The 19,127-nt window shown below is 44.2% G+C and overlaps 1 protein-coding gene across 1 annotated transcript in view; it reads right to left on the minus strand.

Moving 5' to 3' along the window:
- Positions 1–19,127, minus strand: part of lyst (lysosomal trafficking regulator) — a 66,173-nt gene that overhangs the window by 27,965 nt on the left and 19,081 nt on the right. Inside the window, exons 5-8 of the mRNA XM_063492258.1 lie at positions 17,357–17,447; positions 12,167–14,267; positions 1,522–2,464; positions 1,259–1,420 (exon numbers count right to left, since the gene is read on the minus strand). Coding sequence (XP_063348328.1) covers positions 1,259–1,420; positions 1,522–2,464; positions 12,167–14,267; positions 17,357–17,447 — 3,297 coding nt within the window. The remainder of the gene's footprint in view (positions 1–1,258; positions 1,421–1,521; positions 2,465–12,166; positions 14,268–17,356; positions 17,448–19,127) is intronic.

Raw genomic sequence — 19,127 nt, forward strand, 5'->3', positions numbered from 1 at the left:
AAACAGATTCATGTCTCTTGCGAATCTTAAATAACGCTGAACAAAGCCTGCATTGATAGTGGCACTGTTAAGGAGGTGAGAGTTTGTAGAGGCCCATCTGTACTGAGCAAATGAGAAACTGTCAACATGTGTGAAGATAACTGACTGAATTAAAAAATGTTTTCAATATGTTAATTAAACTAAGTCTGTCTGAAGAGCTGACAGCAGAGTGTAAAATCCACTAAAACAAAGAAACATCAGCAGCATGCTGGGTTTTAAAATGAGGCTGCATCCGCTGCTGGCTCCACACAAGGGCTACAATTATTTACGTTCGCTGTTTCTGTTGTTGTACATCAGGCTGATAACAGCTGCTTAGCAACATAGTGCGAGTGGCCTTACACGGCAGTACTGATGCTTGATAACAATTGGGTGGAAAATGGTTTTCCTCTCATTGTACGCTTGCCTCTTAAATAAACACCACTGCTCTTTAGATTTTACCACGGTGCTCAAACACACGCTGTAGATGCACAGATGCTTCACTCTGCAGACAAAAGAGGCAGCAAAAAGAAACATACAATTTTCACTCGTGTTTGTACTGTATGTTATTGTCCGTCTGACTGGTTAATAGTGGCTGCTGGTGGGAGGTGATGAGTTAATACCATGGGGTCACACACAAGAAAATGCAGTTGTTTCTGATCACACAGGCTCTCAACTCTCTCTCCAGTTCTCAGCCCTGCCTGAAACCTTTGAAGGCATTTGCCCTTTTGTTTTGCCCTTCTGCCAAGTTGCTGAAATCAGTAGGAATTATCTTTGGAATTTGTTAAAAGAGTGAGAAAAACAGTAACATAAAAGACAGAGAAGTAAAAAACAGGCAGGAAAGTATGATTAGGAAGCTTTTTTTTGGAAAAGCATTAACTATTATAGAGTCAACAGGACAGATATGGGGGCAATAAAGGCCATAATATAGTCATTTGAAATATTTATTTCATGAGTTACTGCTGATCTAAAAGGAGCACTTTTTAGTAGTGTGAAAACAGGCACATATTGTGCAAGCGAAAACAAATGGTTTTAAAAAGAGATTTAAAAAAGATTAATTTTAATGAGTAAATGGAATTCAGCTGAACAAATGAAGATTAATGGAGAGACATTTTGCCAAAAGCTTTATAGAGTGATTAGATGTGATCAACAACGACAGCACCTCATGTCTCTCGATACATGAGTGTTTCATGAAAGTGGAGAATATTTATTGTCTCACAGGTTCTCCCAAGGCAGGACTCACCCTCTCTGGCTTCTCCTCGGGGGGATCGGGACAGGATGACACCTCGGCCAAGGCCACTCTCAGGAGAGAGTCAAACAGGGGTATGGCAAGGTCAGAGTTCACCACTCCAGACCGAGAGAGCTGGTCTCTCACCTCTAACAAGGTATCCTCCACTGAATGGAGCTATAATCGAGAGGACATGACACTTTAAGTTAAGCCAAAGTAAATTTTTGTGTATTTGGCCTGTTTAGGGGTTAGTTAATTAAACACACTGCTCAACATACCTGATAAGAAAGCTCAGGCTCTATCCTCTGCAGGGCTGAGTTAGCACTGTGTAGGCAAATAGCCAGCAAAGCCTCAAGGAGACGAATACTTTGAAGTTGCCATTCTTCCTCAAGTTTCTTTGATGGATCTTTGGTCTTTCCTTCAGCTGGACTGGTGCTGCTGGTTTCAGATGCATCATGAGAAGTCTCCTCCAGTCCCAGTGAAGTGGCTGTGGAGTCGGGGCTGCCTTTACCTTTGCCGTCTCTCTTCTTCTTTGCTTTTCCATCCTTCGTTTTACAGGAGAGCTTCTGAATGACCATTGCCATGAGGCGCAAACAGACATCCAGTCCACCCAGCCTGAAGAACTGTCTCTGGAACAAAGGGCTAGCCAGGTAGATCCACCGACACACTGACCAAACATCAGCGGCGCGTCGTAGCTGCTCTTTAGAGGGCAAGGCTACACTGTCTGGGGACAGATATGGCAGCCGTCCACCCAGAGGTTCACTCGCTGTACTGTCATAACCTGAAGTGTCTTCGGAGTCGTTGGCTGAGTCCCGGTCGGAATCTGCCTCCTTGCTGACGCAGAGGAAGGCCACACATAGAAAAAGATTGATAACATGGAGGTGGATCTCTGTTCGGCTGCGCCCCGGTCCACGTGCCTGCCCGCTACGGCTCTTATGTCGTGGATAAGCCTCCTTCAGACCTTCATAGAACTTGCTGAGACTCTGTGCGCCCTCTCCGATGCCTCTGGGCCCCAGTTCCTCAGCCAGGCCTAAGACAGCCTCCCTTTCTTCAGCATCAGCACTCTCCAGCTCCTGAAGCACCCCCTCAGCCTGCTGCTTTCCACTGCCTATTATCAGAGTCTCAAACACCTTCAAAGCTAAAGAGCGTGTCTGGTCCAAGTAGACAAGCTCTGTCACCTGGTTGAGTCCATTACAGCTAATAAAAAGGTCTCTGATCACCCTATAATACAAAAGATGAGAAACTAAGTTAAACAAAAACGACATTTTAATAACTTGTTTTTCACATTACAATGCACTGTCATTTATTACCCCCCTCATAAAGAATGGGTATATATATAAACCCAACACCAAAAGAGATGAGAAGCTATGTAAAATGTAAATAAAAACAGAATGCCATGAATTATTATTAATCACAACAGAACATATAAAACATATAAAATATTTGTACTTAGAAAATGTACCAAGTCTTTCTGAAAACTATGGACATCACACCCTCTGGACCAAAGAGGAGAGGGAATATCTGACTTGTTATCAGCGTTCAGTTTAAAAGCCTGCATGTCTGATGGTATGGGGGTGTCTCAGTGCCTATGGTACTGCACATCTGGAAAAACACCATCACTGCTGAAATGCATATCCAGGTTTTAGAGCAACATATGCTCCTATCGAGACAATGCCTTTTTTTAGGGAAGGTCTAAACTGCATACCACATCTACAGGGTGGGCCATTTATATGGATACACCATAATAAAATGGGAATGGTTGGTGATATTAAAGTCCTGTTTGTGGCACATTAGTATATGTGAGGGGGCAAACTCCTCAAGACGGGTGGTGACCATGGTGGCCATTTAGAAGTCGGCCATCTTGGATACCACCTTTGTTTTTTCAATAGGAAGAGGGCCATGTGACACATCAAACTTATTGGTAATGTCACAAGAAAAACAATGGTGTGCTTGGTTCCAACGTAACTTTATTCTTTCATGAGTTATTTACAAGTTTCTCTTTGTTCACAGCCATTGACATGTCGAAGAGGTTAACACGTGAGGAGCGGATCGAAATTGTGTTGATATCTGGTGAACGCAGTAACCGGGTCATTGCAGCAGATTTCAATGCAAGACACCCTACAATACCACCCATCTCCCATGCTACAGTCAGCAAACTGCTTGCTAAGTTTCGTGAAACTGGTTCAGTGTTGGATTTGCCAAAATGTGGACGCAAGAAAACTGTCACTAATGAAGAAACATCAGTGGCTGTCCTAGCTTCATTCAGCAAGAGCCCACAGCGTAGCACTCGCCGCATGTCACTGGAGAGTGGCATTAGTCGAACATCCCTTCGGCGGATATTAGCTACTCACAAATGGCACCCTTACAAACTCCAGCTACTGCAGCATCTCAATGAGGATGACCCAGATCGGCGCACAGAATTTGCAGAATGGGCAAAACAAAAATTGGAACAGGACCCTCAGTTCACGCAGAAGATTTTGTTCAGTGATGAGGCAAACTTTTATGTGAATGGTGAAGTTAACAAACAAAACCACCGCTATTGGTCTGACACTAACCCACATTGGATGGATCCCTCCAAGACTGTTGGAACAACAAAAGTGATGGTTTGGTGTGGTATATGGGGTACAACGATAGTGGGTCCATTCTTCATCAATGGAAACCTCAAGGCCACTGGATATTTGAAATTGCTACATGATGATGTGTTTCCCTCTTTATGCACTGAAGCTGGCACGTTCCCTGAGTTTTTCCAGCAAGATGGTGCACCACCACATTATGGGTGCCAGGTCCAAGCATTCCTAGATGAACAGTTTCCCGGGAAAGTGGATTGGTCGTCGTGGGCCAGTTGAATGGCCCCCAAGGTCTCCCGATCTGACCCCCTTAGACTTTTATCTTTGGGGTCATCTGAAGGCAACTGTCTATGGTGTGAAGATACGAGATGTGCAGCACCTGAAACTACGGATACTGGATGCCTGTGCTGGCATTTCTACTGCGGTGTTGCTATCAGTGTGTGAAGAGTGGGAGAAGAGGGTTGCATTGACAATCCAACACAATGGGCAGCACATTGAACACATTTTATTAGTGGTCAGAAACTTGTAAATAACTCATGAAAGAATAAAGTTACGTTGGAACCAAGCACACCATTGTTTTTCTTGTGACATTACCAATGAGTTTGATGTGTCACATGGCCCTCTTCCTATTGAAAAAACAAAAGTTGTATCCAAGATGGCCGACTTCTAAATGGCCACCATGGTCACCACCCATCTTGAGGAGTTTGCCCCCTCACATATACTAATGTGCCACAAACAGGACTTTAATATCACCAACCATTCCCATTTTATTACGGTGTATCCATATAAATGGCCCACCCTGTACAACAACAGCATGGGTCCATACTAGAAGAATCCAGGTGCTGAGGACATTTCACCAATTGAAAACATTTAGTGTATCATGAAATGGAAAGAGTGACAAAGAAGATCCAGGACTGTTGAGCAGCTAGAATCCTGTATCAGAGAAGAATGGGACAGCATTTCTCTCCAGCAGCTAGTGTCCTCATTTCACAGATGTTTATGGACTGTTATTAAAAGAAGAGGAGATGCTATGTGATTGTGAACATGTGAACATGACCCTGTTCCAACTTTTTTAAGCAGTGTTGCTGCCATCAAATTAAAAATTACATTTTTCTTGAAATTGTATGTTTTCTCAGTTTAGACATATGTTTTCTATCTTCTGCTGCAAATGTAATATGGGCTTATGAAATCTGCACATCATTTCATTCTGTTATTTGCATTTTCCAGATCATCCCAACTTTTTTTGGAACTGGAGTTGTACTTCTTATTAGCCAGCAAAATAAACAACATGCTGACAACTCTGGTAGATGTGTAGAGTGCACACAAAACCCTCCTACCGCAGCGCTCCCTTATTAAAATAAAAAGCACCGCTCAGTTCAATCAGACAAGTGCTGTAAACCAGCCAGTGACAGAAAAAAAACCTCATCACGCAGGAGCCTTCACACGCCAACTCCATTTGTTCTCATCAGGTTGCAGAAATAATTTTCTCTCCAGCACAACACCTTTACATAAATAAGTCATCATCTACAATAATGCACACGGACACACCTGCTATTCTTTATTTACTGCGTTTTCTTTGTTCTCCAATGTCTTTTCTGCTTCATGTTTATTCTATTGAGCAACATGAAAGACAAATTCACGACTTGTTATCTTAAGGCAAATCATATATTTACTGGGAAAACACAGCTGACACCTTACCCTTTTAAATTTGTTTACTGGTGATATACACACACTACTGAGGCTATGATGAATAATAAATGACGCTATCACAGCACAAGGTAAATTATGGTGAAAGAATAAAGCGTCACCTCTGAGTGAAATCAACATTTGGTGTGGAAAAACAACTTGAGAGAAGTGCTAACATTACAAACGGACTGAAATCCCACAAAAAAAAACAAAAAACAACCACTTTAATCTCAGCATGGAGTTTTCTCTGCAGTGTGCAGTGACACAGATGTTCAGTTAGAGCTTTGAGATGGGAGTGTGAAACACGAAACAAATTTAACAGATTATTAACTTGTTGATTTCTTTTCTCCAATTTAAACTCCTTTTCTCCAGTCTTCCTCAAAATAAATGTAGAGTTGATTAAATCTGCTTCTTCACAACATTTCCTCCTTTCATTAGTGGTCTGAAAGTCCATCAGTATGGCTTTTCATTAATCTGCATATTTAATGCTCACTTCTGAAAAATATGATTCCTGTTACGCAGAAACCGAAACGAGAGCAGGAGATGATGCAGTGGCGGGCAACGTATCAGATGATGTGCAACTTTGAAGAAAAGCTGCTTGTATTTCAGGTTATCTTTAGACAGCTTTTCCTGCATGAGCAGACTGCATAAGAAGGTGATGTAAAAACCACTTAAATAGAATTGGTTTTGCCCATCCAGATGAAGGATGATCACACAAATATTAAAATTCAGTCCTCATCAATTCAATCACTCGGTTTGTGAGACCACGAAAGACAGAAAGATCTGACACATGTCGCTTAAACCTTTTCCCGCAGTACTGAAGGCTCTAAAGCTCCAATTTGTGTAACTCATACATGAATGTGCCCAAAATCAAATGATCTGTGGATCCTATTACGCCTAATTTTCTGTCTGTCTGTCAACTTAAACAACACAAGTTAGTCACCGCTTTGCAGCCAGCTAACTTTGCAGCTATATTTGGAACAAATATGTATATAGCCCAGTAGATGGAGCTGTATAGTCTAACCTAGCAAGAGTGACCATGTGCAAAGATGTGCGGTTTGACCATATGCAACTGCAAATTCAGTACTAATGAAGACTTTTTAATTTGGAGCCTGTCATGGAGTAATGCTGCAGACTTCATGGGGAAATGTGGTCGTTCAATTTCATCCTTGAGACCAGTACAGATTTAACATCTTAGTAAGCCAGCCACACACCAACTATCCTGTGTTCTGTGAGCTAAGGTGTGATGATGTGTTTCCTAGTTATAGATCTAGTTGTATTGGTCTTCTAACAGACCAATACAACTAGATCTACAACTACATCCATTGTATACCGAACAACTGAATCTGGCACTTTTTTTTAAAAACCTTAAAGTTGCTGCAGAAAACATAAAACGAATAGTTATGTCTATAACTTCTGTTCCCTGAAGGAGAGGAACGAGGTACTAAATAAACCTTAATTGTCGAAAATTAAAGACCCTTATCCAGCAGCTCCTGCAGGAATGACAAAACATCCACAATAGAGCACTGAAATGGGAGAGTGTGGCGGTCCTGGCACCATTGCTCGAAGGCTCACCATTTGTAAGCGTACAAGCCTCTAGTAGATGAGGCCCTAGCGCTCTGAATTGTCGCTATCACACTAGGTGGCAAACCCTTAGCAATCAAGTTTAGCCTCTCAGCAGGTAAGCATGAAGGCGCCACAGATCTGGGCGCGGATGAAACACTTCTCCTCCCGCCTGAGAGAGGAGATCCCTGCGGAGAGGAAGCTGCCAAGAACTCGCTGCTAGCAGGCTGATTATTAAAGGGTGTAACCTCCATTCTCTCACCAGAGGACCCCCCCTGGAGAGAAGGTCCGGCCCCAGGTTCAGGTGGCCCGGGACATGGGTGGCTCTCAGAGACAGAAAATGAACACTGCACCATAACAGCAGAGAGCGAGACAGCCTCAACAGGGGAAGAGAGCGTGTTCCTCCCTGCCTGTTTATGTAAGACACCACTGTTGAATTGTCCGTCCTGACTAAGACATGCTGGCCCTCCAGGACTGGACGGAAATGCTTTAGAGCTAAGAACACTGCTAACAGCTCTAAGTGGTTGATGTGCAGCTGGCGCTGAGCTGCGGACCAGATCCCTCTCACTGATGCACCCTTGCACAGCGCTCCCCACCCTCTTAGGGAAGCATCTGTGGACACCACCTTGCGAAACAACACCCTCCCAATCCGAGAGCCCTGATGCAGCAGCCTGGGCTCCCTCCAAGGATGGAGAGCTAGCATGCAAGACGCGGTTAGCGGCAGCCTCCTCCGGGGATGACGCGATGCACACAGGCGGTGAGAGAGAGTCCAGCGTTGAAACGCTCTCATTTTTAACAGTCCAAGTGGCACTACGGCGATCATAGATGCCATCATGCCCAACAAGCGTAATATCGTCTGGAAACGCAGTCTGCGTCCCAGCTGAAACTGAGCGAGGCAGCGATGAAACGCGGCCACTCTGTGATCCGACAAACTTGCACGGCTGGAAAGCGAGCATATTTCCAAACCGAGGAAAGAAATCTGCTGACTCGGGATTAGCGAGCTCTTTTGAAAGTGTGACAGAACCAGTGACAGCTGTGTCTCCGCCTGCTCTCTGGAACAAGCTGCGAGAGCCCAGTCGTCTAGGTAGGCTAAGATGCGGATGCCTCTCTCTCTGAGGGGCGCTAGCGCTGCCTCGGCACATTTCGTAAAGGTGCGAGGAGCAAGCGACAGCCCGAACGGCAGCACTAGGTATTCGTAGGCTACGCCCTCGAATGCAAACCTCAGAAACTGCCTGTGTTTCGGGTGTATAGCCACATGAAAATAAGCATCTGTTAGATCGATTGTCGCAAACCAATCTCCCGGGCCGACTGCATTCAAGAGCTGTCTGAGTGTTAGCATCTTTAACCTGTACGTACGTAGATACGTGTTCAAGACTCGCAGGTCGAGGATGGGACGAAGCCCTCCCCCTCTTTTCGGAACAACAAAATAGCGGCTGTACCAACCTTTGTTTGTCTCCGAAGCGGGGACCACTCGTATTGCTCTTTTCTGCAATAGCGCCTTTATTTCCTCTCTGAGTATCATGGCCGCCTCGGTGTTGACAGTCGTGTTTACGACTCCTTGGAAACGAGGCGGATTGACCCGGAACTGCAACCGGAACTGAGGCATTTTGTGTGCAGGGGTTTTGTGCTTGGGAGACAGTGTTAGGAAAGTGCAGCGCCTTCTGGCGCTGACAACCTGAACAGAACTTAAGCGGCACCTCTTGTGCGGCAACAGAGGGGTAAAAGCAGCGTCTCCCTGCTGCTGGACCCCTTCTCCACTCGAAACCACAGCTAGGAGGGCTGAGGCTTCTTCCTCCTGGGCGTCGGGTCCCGCTGGGGGCCCGAGGGTGGGCCTTTGCTCCAGGCCGACTGGCGTGGAGCTCGGGCCGGAGGATGTGCTCTCGCTGGCGGCACACCCACTTCAGCAGTGGGCGCCGATCTCTTGCCAGTCGGCAGAGGAGCGGCGTGCCTGTGAGAGCTAGCTGCGGGCTTGGGTTTCGGCTGACGTCTGGGGATGATGTCGCGCAGAGCTTCTGTCTGCTTCTTCCTCAGATCGAATCTAGCCTGAATGGCTTCAAGTGAATGTCCGAATAACCCAGCCGCAGACACTGGTGCGTCCAGATATACAGCTCTGTCCCTATCCGGGACGTCAGAGAGGGTCAGCCACAGGTGCCTCTGCGCCACTACTGTCGAAGCCATCCCTCTGCCCAGGGAGAGCGCTGCACAGCGAGACGCACGGAGGATGTGATCTGTGGCGACTCTGACCTCGTTAAGAAGAGGTGCCAGCGGGCTGTCATCAGGAACCAGCGATCCGAGCTCCGCCAGGCACATTGCCTGGTACGTCTGGAGCATGGTGACGGAGCTCATGGCGCGAGCAGTGCCGGCCTGAGCCCGATAAATCTTCTCCAGCTGCGAAGCAGAGAATCTGCAGTGCTTGGACGGCAGAGTTGCGGGGCCGCCGACACCATGGTTATGGGACGGAGCCAGATAAGCAGCCAGAGACGGCTCCATAGGGGGTGGGTTAGCTAAGCCAGCCCCCTCGGCGCTGTCCAACTCCATGTACTGTCCATAGCCGGGCACAGTGACGCGGGTAGACAGAGGTTTGTCCCATGATGCTGTTAGCTCGCAGACAAAGTCTGGGAACATGGGAAGGCAGTTTTTGGCCGTTGCGGGCTCCGGTGGGAGGAAAAAACCCGAGAACCGCGACGGCTTCCGAGCTGGTGGAGGAGAGGGCCAGTCCACCTGCAGCTTCTCAGCAGCACGGCGAAACAGGGAGAAAAGAGAGGTGTCATCGTGGCCGACCGGCGCAGCAGCGGCGGCACATTGGGCCGACAATGAGCTCTCCTGCTCATCCTCCGACAAACCATGGATGTCCAGGCCGATGTCCAGCACGTCATCGTCTTCCTGGGGAGCGCTGGCGGGCTTCAACCCAGGCTGAAGCCCGCCAGCGCTCCTGCATGGTTCCGGCTCGTCATCGGCTAACCCGTCAACATATTCCATGTGGTCAGCCCAGCTAATTGTGGGGACATCGACCGGAAAATCCTCGTCTTCGGACTCGGACGAAGCCGGGGCTCCAGACTCAGAAAGGAGAGGGTCATGCCGTGCGACAGCCGAGCGTCCCAGCACTTTTTCCACAAACGTCACCCGTCTTTCCAGGGTCGAGCGCCGGAGCTGGCGGCAAAACGCACAGGCTTCGGGCTCCGTCAACGCTCTCCTAGCACGATCCCCAGGCAGACAGGGCAGGCATCGTGCTGGTTGCTGTCGTGCAAAGAGAAACCGCATCCCTGAGGACAGGGGCGAACAGAAGATTTCTGCTTTGCTCGCTTCGGTTTGGAGTCCATTCCAAAACGCAAAGCGAAACGCTGCACAGGAAAACTTGAAATTAGCGCTCCGCGGGCAGCCTACACACCAACAGCGCGGTGGAGGCTAACACCAACAGGGGCAGTTAAGCTAAGTTCAAGTCGGCAGACAACGGAGCTAACTAGCAGCAGCTAGCTAGCCCAACTCAGCAGAGGTGTTCTCAGCGAGGTGAAGAGCGTAAGAACTGAGGGATGACTGTGATGACAGCGGCTATATGTGCAGGCGGGGCCGTGCGCGTGTCATCACACGTCATCTGCCTTAAAGGCGTGAATAAAGGTTTCTTCAGCCAGGACACGCGAGGGCGTGATATCCCATACTTATGTGTTGTACCGAGTGAATCGACTGAAAGGGAACAGAGTTTTAATTGTAAATTTTATATCCCTTCATTCGGGCTTTGACTATAAGTGAAAACTTGTTCATATAAACTTATAGATCTACATTTATAGTCTATTAATTAAACTAAAAGTCTTGACACAAGCTGAGAATTTTGATTCATGCTTTTCTGAATCTGAAAGTAAATTGTTGTGCATTTGGTCTCAAAAAACTTTAACATAATGAAAAACAGCAGCATAGTTAAACTGATAGCTATTAGGCTATTAATGGATTTTACTGTTAAAAAACATGTGGACTTTTTATCAATAAATATTTTATCAGACAAAAACTGTAAATGAGCATTCATTGCAGGAATTCTACATGTAACTACACTGCAAATCCACTTTTTAGCTGTTATATATCAATCCTTTTAATGTAATATTTAGGAACATTGATATGAGTAGTTTATTGTTATGCTCTAAAGAGTTGTAAAATGTAATTCAGAGGATTGGTTAAAAGAGGAAAAAAAAACCCAAACCCATCACAGATGTCAGTCAAACCTGCAGAGAGCAGAGAACTCTCTGAATTTTAACAAGGAAATCTATCAGCCTACTGCTGACAAAACATCTCAAAGCATCCAGCCATCTATTTTTTAACACTCCCGATCTTGCTGAAGGTCGCAAGAACATGCAACCAATCACAGCATGTGTAGAGCGGCCACTGAGATGTAATCTAGACAGGTCACCTGGGTTAACACACAGGCACAAACCTCTGCACATCCCATTCTATGGGCGTTTCAGAGTTTACTTAACCTGTATGTCTCTGGATTATCTCAACATCTCAGAATTCTACAGACAACTGAGAATATCCACACCAAAAACCAAAAATACAGTTTTACACAACTTCACATTGCTACTGTACTCACGACACTGTTACATAAACTGTCAATAATCCTCTCTCTCTCGCTGAGTTCACAAAGCAGTGCTAAATTATTGATTAGCATTAATTAGCAATGACCTGTAGGGATAGATCTAATGACAAAGAAATTCCAAGTAGATTAGGTATCCTACTTTGAACTGGCGGATTATATTTGCTTTAGGTCATTGTATCAAAAGGACAGGAATCAATTTCATAAGAAAGAAATTTGCAATATCTTTCGAAACAAACATCTATATCACTTCCCTTTCAGAAGAAATTGATAAAATAAATTGCTGATGCTTCTGAAAATATTCATAACCAAAGAACTTTGCTGCTTTTTTCAGGTGGTTTTGACATCTAAATCTAGAAAAAAGATTTAGATTCACATTTTACATATAGAAACTTGCACAACGCTAAAATGCTACAGGGGGAAAAAACAACAACACAAAAACAAAACACACACACACACACAAAGCCAGATGAAGAGGGAAAACTGAGAATTATATTTTAAACTAACTAAACCTGTGAACCAGCTCACCTTGATTTGAGAAGCGATGGTAACGTTTGTAGGTAAACAAGTAGTACCTCCACGGGCAGGCACTGCGTGTGATAGCTGCAGACCTGAGTACAGACAGTAGAAACTCCCAGTTGCTGGGCGTGGTGGGCTAGCTCTACCCCTCTCTGCAGCACAGGGTTGAAGATGTGTGTGTAGAGCTGCCACTGCACTATAGCATTGCCCCTCTGAGTTAGGTGGCACACATGGCCAGCTATCTGCTGACTTAGCTGCCAGTCCTCACCAAACACTAGCTCTTGGTAGGCCTCTAGAGCATTCCACTTCCACAGCATATCCTCGGTGCCCCCTCCACTAGGCAGAATACCCTGGGAGCGGTAACACAGGCTGGTAGAAATAGCTGAAGGTTCCCCGTGCTGCAATGTCTCCTCCAGGCCTGGCAGCTGGCTGCTATCCAGAGTGCAGATGTTACATGAGGCCAGCTTGGCTTTTTCTGAAGGCTGTCCCCCACCAAGCTGGTCTAAGATCAGTCTCCCCAGGACACTAAGAACATGAGACTGGTAACTACGCAGCCCTGGAGCTTTGAAGGCATGGAGTAAAGGTCCTACGACTGAACGGGGGTCCATACAACAGCAGATACCAACAGCCTGCACCCCAGCCAATACCTGCAACACAGCTGGCCCGCTGGGGGACAGGCGCTGTAGGAGCCGCAGGCATTGGTGGGCACAGGCAGCCAAGCAGCAGCAGCGCTCAGGATAACGTACTGCTTCACCCTCCATCTCTCCGCCGCCTTCTCCATCCTCTTCAAAGGGGTTGCGCCTAGCAGCTTGCTTGAAAGCAGAGACGGGCAAACCTGACAAGTCTCTGTGATGATGCAGGAAGTGGGAATATTCACAGCGACGATGGCGCCGTCGGGCACATACAGACTGATGCAGCTGCTCTGACTTTGCCTTCTTTACAGCATTGACAATCTTGAAGACCCCTGCAATGAGGCCTCGTAGCCTCTCTGAGGCTTCACCTCCAACTTTAGAATCTCTGGCTCTGCCAAGTCCCTCCAGTCGAAGCACTGTAGTCTCAAAGAGCTCCAGGCCACGGTGCTGAACAAATTCATGGATGAGCTCTAGAGCCTGACTAAAGAAAAAAGGGTTGGGTGTGGAAGCCTGCAGGCAACCCAGCAGCACTTGCAGTACTCCTTCTAAAAGTTCTGGAAGCAGTAGCGCTCTGTGGCGATAACGAGAGAATGAGAAGTCATCCTGTACCTCCTGTAGAGTCTTCTTGGGCCGAGGAGCAAAAGGGTTACTCTGTCTGTCCAAGCAGCTCCGGATTTTGAGAGTGGCTCGCAGCAGGTCTGTTAGACTACGTCTGAGGCTGTCTGGAAGGCTGTCATTCTGACTCACATCCACAGACATCAAGTGCAAGATGGTTCGTAGTAGCATTCTCTGAACTAGTGCAATTGGCTCCTCTGTCCAGCCTCCAGCGAGCTCTTCTGGTCCTGCTCCACCTCCACCTTCTCCCCCTGGACCACAGCAATCTCCAAATTCAGTAAGGATCTCTGTGAGAGTAGGTACAACGCTGACAGCCAAGCCAGGGTTGTGGTTGATGCTCATGTCAAATTTACACACTTTCTCCAACAAGGAAAGCAACACATGACAGAGATCAAAAGGCGAGTTTTCCATTCGGTTGAATATTGATATTGCAGCTGGGTCTGTTAGGGTTTCGCTGTCAGCCATCTGGGATCCAGGGGCTCTGGGATGTGGGTATGGGGCACTCATGGTTTCTGTGGTGGTGGTGCCGGTGGATGTGAACTGCGAGGCGTCTGATCGATGATGCTGACAGCTTACCTGGATGGTGGAGCCATGTGATCTTCGGCTCCGTGCACTACCTGGGCCAGTTTTGTCCTCAGAGTTGGCTTCTGAATCTGAGGTAGAAACCTGAGACTTGCGAGCATCTTTCACAGAGTATCTCTGCGCTGTCCGCCGGGACCTCCGTGACTTCCAGGTACCGCTGCCAACACGGGATCTCTTCCCAGAGGTCTGCTCATCTGTTGCAGCCTTCAGACCTGTTCTGAGAGGGATGGCCTTCACCTCCCGGTTCAGGAATACCTCCAGCAGGGACGGCAGGGTGAAATCTGTCAATACATAGAATACATATCTATCATACTTGTTCTAGGTGCATGCAATCACTAAAAAGTAAGAAAATCCCACGAAGTGAGAGTATTGGTTTTTTTTTTTAGTATTTAGACAATAACTTGATTCTGGTGTTTACAGATAAAGGTGACATACTTAAACAAGAACAAAAGAAACCTTTTCAACAAAAATATCAATAGATGTGAAATGCTTGTGTGGATAAAATATAGTAACCTTTCAAACTACTATGGCACCCTGTATAAGAAAAAAAAAAATCTTATACAGGGTTTCCCCAACAACTTTAAATGGAATTAAAATCTTTTTCTTCATGACCAAGCCATTCAACACCACCTCATTTTTTTCTTTTTGTACCATTCTTTGGTTGATTTCTTTGAGTCCTTAGAACCACCATCCTATTAAATGGTCCTACATTGTTTAGACATTCAGACTACAATCTGAGCACTCAGACTGCGCTTTGAGTGCTCAGATTGAGTAGAAAAGTGCTATATAAGAACCAGTCCATTTACCATTTACAAATAGCTTCACATCATCATCAAGTAAGCTTTGATATGCAAAAATGAAAGTTAAAGCCCTGCCAACAAGCTGCCAAATCCCTGAGGCAGAGGAGCAACCTCAAGCCGTACCACCATGCTTCACAGTTTGAATGGGGTTATTTTCATGAAAAGCTGTCTTTGGTCTGTGCTCTACATCCTATCATTACTGTGACCAAACAATATTCCAAAAGGTAAGCTCTTTGCCCATATGTTCACTGGCAAACTGCAGCTTTAATGTTGTTTTTGGATAGAAAAGACTTTTACTGGCCCTACACCCATGCAAGTTAAAATTCTTCTATTGCTTTCTGATTGTAAATACATGCACTTTGTTACCGACAGTTGAAATAGTTACCTGCAGATCCCGAGATAAAATCTGGGAGGGTTCATTGGGCCTTTTTTTTATTCATTTCTTTTTACGCATCAAGTGATCTTGATCTGAACTTGCTGGAGCCAATCATTGTTATGTGTACCTTGACTAACATACTTCAAATAAATCTTTTAAATCACCCTGACTGACTCTTAGGTATCCCCAACCTTTTTCTCTTAAAACCTGACTGAGACTGGAGTGATTATACCACAAACTCCCACAGAAAGCAAAATACCCAACCCTAGATCTCACAAACGCTGAATTCCATTTATATGGATCTGATAGTTTTACATATGTACAAGTGTATTTTTTTGCAAGTGACTGATATTTATTTACTGATTTAATATAGGCAAATGTTTAATGCAGTCAAGTTGTTACATTTTGGGTTTAAATACAACACTTGTATTAATTGGTATTGCTTCAAAGAGTACAAAATGTTATCTGTACAAATACCAAAAAGGCAACATTTTTCATAGGACTACCTATAGACATACCTTAGCCAGTATACTTGTAGACGTACACTCAGCAGCTGTAAATGTCACATTTTAGTATTTGACACTTAATGTTAGACACCAGCCTGACAAATATCTATTTTTAAATATCAAAATTATTACTTCCTAAGTGTAATGCTCAGCTGCATCTCAGCATCCGTACCTTGTTTGCTCAAACTCTCAGTAAGCAAGAATTAATTAAAGTAAAAATGTCTAGGGTGCATGTTAGAAAGGATCGGCAGCCCTGTACTAAATGCCAGTGTCATCTGGAGGTCACAGGACTCTGTAATCACTGCTCTTCTCCTGTTCTGTGGCTGCTTGTGTTTGTAATACTAACATCATTCACAATGTCGTAAATGGTTAAAATTGATTAATCCGTTGCGAAACAAGTACAGTAGAAAGTTTGTGTGTGCAAATAAAGCCCTGAAATAAAAATAAGTAATTTAATAAGGACATTAGAGACGCAATTTAAAGTCAAAACCAATTTCAGTGTCTTCACATACAGTAGTGTGCAAAACTCTTGAGCTTCCCCCTAATTTGTAATGTTTTTTTAAAGTGGTCTTGACCAGCAGTTCTCCAGAGTTTATGAAGGTCTTTCAAACGTTTTCTTTGGACATTTAACATTGGCACGATTAAACGCTTATACACAAAACATGAAAGTATCTGAAAGTCCTTAAGAAATAAGAAAGGAAAAAAACAGATGCATCTGGCCCTTCAGTTGAAGACTTTTACTTTTTGTAAAAGCCTGATCAGAAATTGTCTCTGTGGAAGTGTGGCTGTCAAACTGTCATCAGTATATACCGAAGAGATTGGGACAGCGGTACAACTGAATGTCTACAGCCATCCGTAAAAGACAGTGGAGGGTCTATCATGGTTGTGGGCTGTATTTCAGTCAGTGGTGTTAGGGATCTTTTCAAAATAGATTTAATTATCAATGCAAAAAACATGGCTATGGCTTAATTTTTCAGCTTGAAAATGATCCCAAACACACTGCCAGAGCAGTAAAAGCATAAGCATGGATAGAAAAACACAGTTGAAGACTATTAGTCATGGACCTCGACGTTATTGAAGCAGTGTGGGATCGTCTTAACAGAGAACAGAATAAAAGGCAGCAAACATCCAAAGAAACTGGAGAACTATTCCTAAAGGCTACTTAAAGAAATTACAAAGAAGCTCAACTAAAGCTGTGGAAAAGAATAAAGGTGAAAACACTAACTTTTAATGTTCACTTATATATGTTATTTCCATGTGTGTCTGCACATGTTTCCATAAATCCTTGCATTCATTTCCCCATTCACCAATGAAAATATAAAGAAATGAACAATGGGTAAAGACTCTTGCATATTACTGATAAACCCACCAAACCTGATGCTGGAAGACTGCTTGATAGTCTTGATGCATGCTCAATCATCCAGGTAAGTAAATCCCAGAAAGCTGATTCTGTTCATCTGAACGTAGCACTTTCAGTGGGAGAAACGTTTCGTCATTCATTCAAGTGACTTCTTCAGTCTCGTTTCTCCCATAATCAACTTTTTGGGATTGCTTGATAGTAATAATTTAAGAATAATGTAAACGTTAGTAACTATAATGGTTAGCTAATTTTATACTTATGAAATGGAAACATTTAAAGGAAAATTTTTAGGTACATGTTACATTACACGTCATGTGTGGGCACTGACCTGGGGCTTTTTCCTCCTGCACGGGAATCTTCCAGACCAATGGGAGTAAAGACAGCAGCAGAGTGAGCAGTTCCTCGCGACAGGTCAGCTCCTGAGAGGGCAGCAAAGCACACTGAGTTTACCTAGAAAGCCTCACTTTGCTTTTCCCTGTGGTCACACTCCAATGTCACACCAAGACACACCCACCAGACTTGGTTTGCACTACTTTCAACAGTTAGAATGAATAGATTATTGCCAGACACAATAATCTGCTTTGCATCTAAATTTAATAAACTTAAAAACTTCCTTCAGCTGGAAACAACGCATTTATTTTTTATATGCACTTTTATTGAATTAGTTATTTAATCTCCAATGCAAGTGCGTCGAGGAGCAATGTAGCAGCTACATGACAGACTTACTTCTGAGACCTCGGGGAGCTCATGTCTATCCAGGGGATTCCTCCTCCAGGTGTTAATTAAAAATGATAAACCTACTCCTTCATGTGTGAATTAAACAGCTTTCTGATTTAGCAAAAACATACAGTATGTTTAGTTTATAGCGCACGCTGACTTAGACTGCATTAAAAAAAGAAAAAAGAAAAAGTGCAATCCATTTCATTCCAGGATCATTTTGAGCATTTCAAAGTATTATGTTCAGCTACTACTTTTTACAAATATGCATCTCCATTTATCGCAAAAGGTACATTTTGGATAGTGAAGGGAGAAAATAAGCTGTTCTTTTCTTAACGATTCATAATAGAAGAGTATGAACACAACACCAAACACCTTTGCTGTGGAAATGCCCAAAGGAGAGTAATAATAGCATCCTTGGCAGAGGATGAAGTCTCACTCCTTCTGTGTTTCTAATTGGTGCTTCTCTTATGTTTTTTCTGGTTCAGGGGTAAAGATAAGATAAGACAAGATAACCTTTATTAGTCCCACGCGTGGGAAATTTGTTTTGTTACAGCAGTGGACAGTGCAAAGTTGCATAGAAAAATTAGAGAAAAAACACTGGAATAATATATCCATAAGATACTGTACACAGTATCTTATGGATATATAAGTGAACATTATAGCCACAACTGTTTTCATTTTTTTGTCTCAAGTGTACTTGTTATTGAAATGTGAATATAGGGTAAGAGATATGGCCAACGTGCCTATTTGCCTTGGCTCAAAACGTCGGTGCTCCAGCACAACCTTTGATGGTTCTGTTCTTTAGAACATCTCCAATGGGTGTGTCAACTTTAACTGTTTGCAGACAGAAATGACTCACACCGACATCCAGTAGTATCTTCACTAGATATTCTGTTAGTATTACTCTGGAATTTTTCACAAATACTTTTACCACCATTTATTGACGACTTCTGTGCAGATTCAACATCTCCAATACATTTTTTTCTAGCTGTAGTATATGTAGTAATCATTTGAAAGGTAAACTATTAAGGTGAAATCAAAGAGCCGACACAAGCCTGATGCTTAACACATCAACACACAACCTTAACAAATTTAAAAGGGCACAAAAAATAATTTAATAAAACCCTCAAATCAATAGGATGTTACATGGTTGACTACAGGACTCCTGTTCTGCTAATGTAAAGACTAATTACACTTCTACTGTTAAAGAGAAATTTACCGAGCAAATCTGAATCATCTAAACCAACAGAGTGAAGGTGACACAGTCTGGGAGGACATAACAACCGTGTGGAACAAACACTACTCAAAATACATTTTCTCACACACTAGGTCTATGATTTAAAACCTGATTTGTTCGAAAAGTTTAAGTTCCTCATAAT

This window comes from Pelmatolapia mariae, linkage group LG13 (genome assembly GCF_036321145.2).
Source record: "Pelmatolapia mariae isolate MD_Pm_ZW linkage group LG13, Pm_UMD_F_2, whole genome shotgun sequence".
NCBI lineage: Eukaryota > Metazoa > Chordata > Actinopteri > Cichliformes > Cichlidae > Pelmatolapia > Pelmatolapia mariae.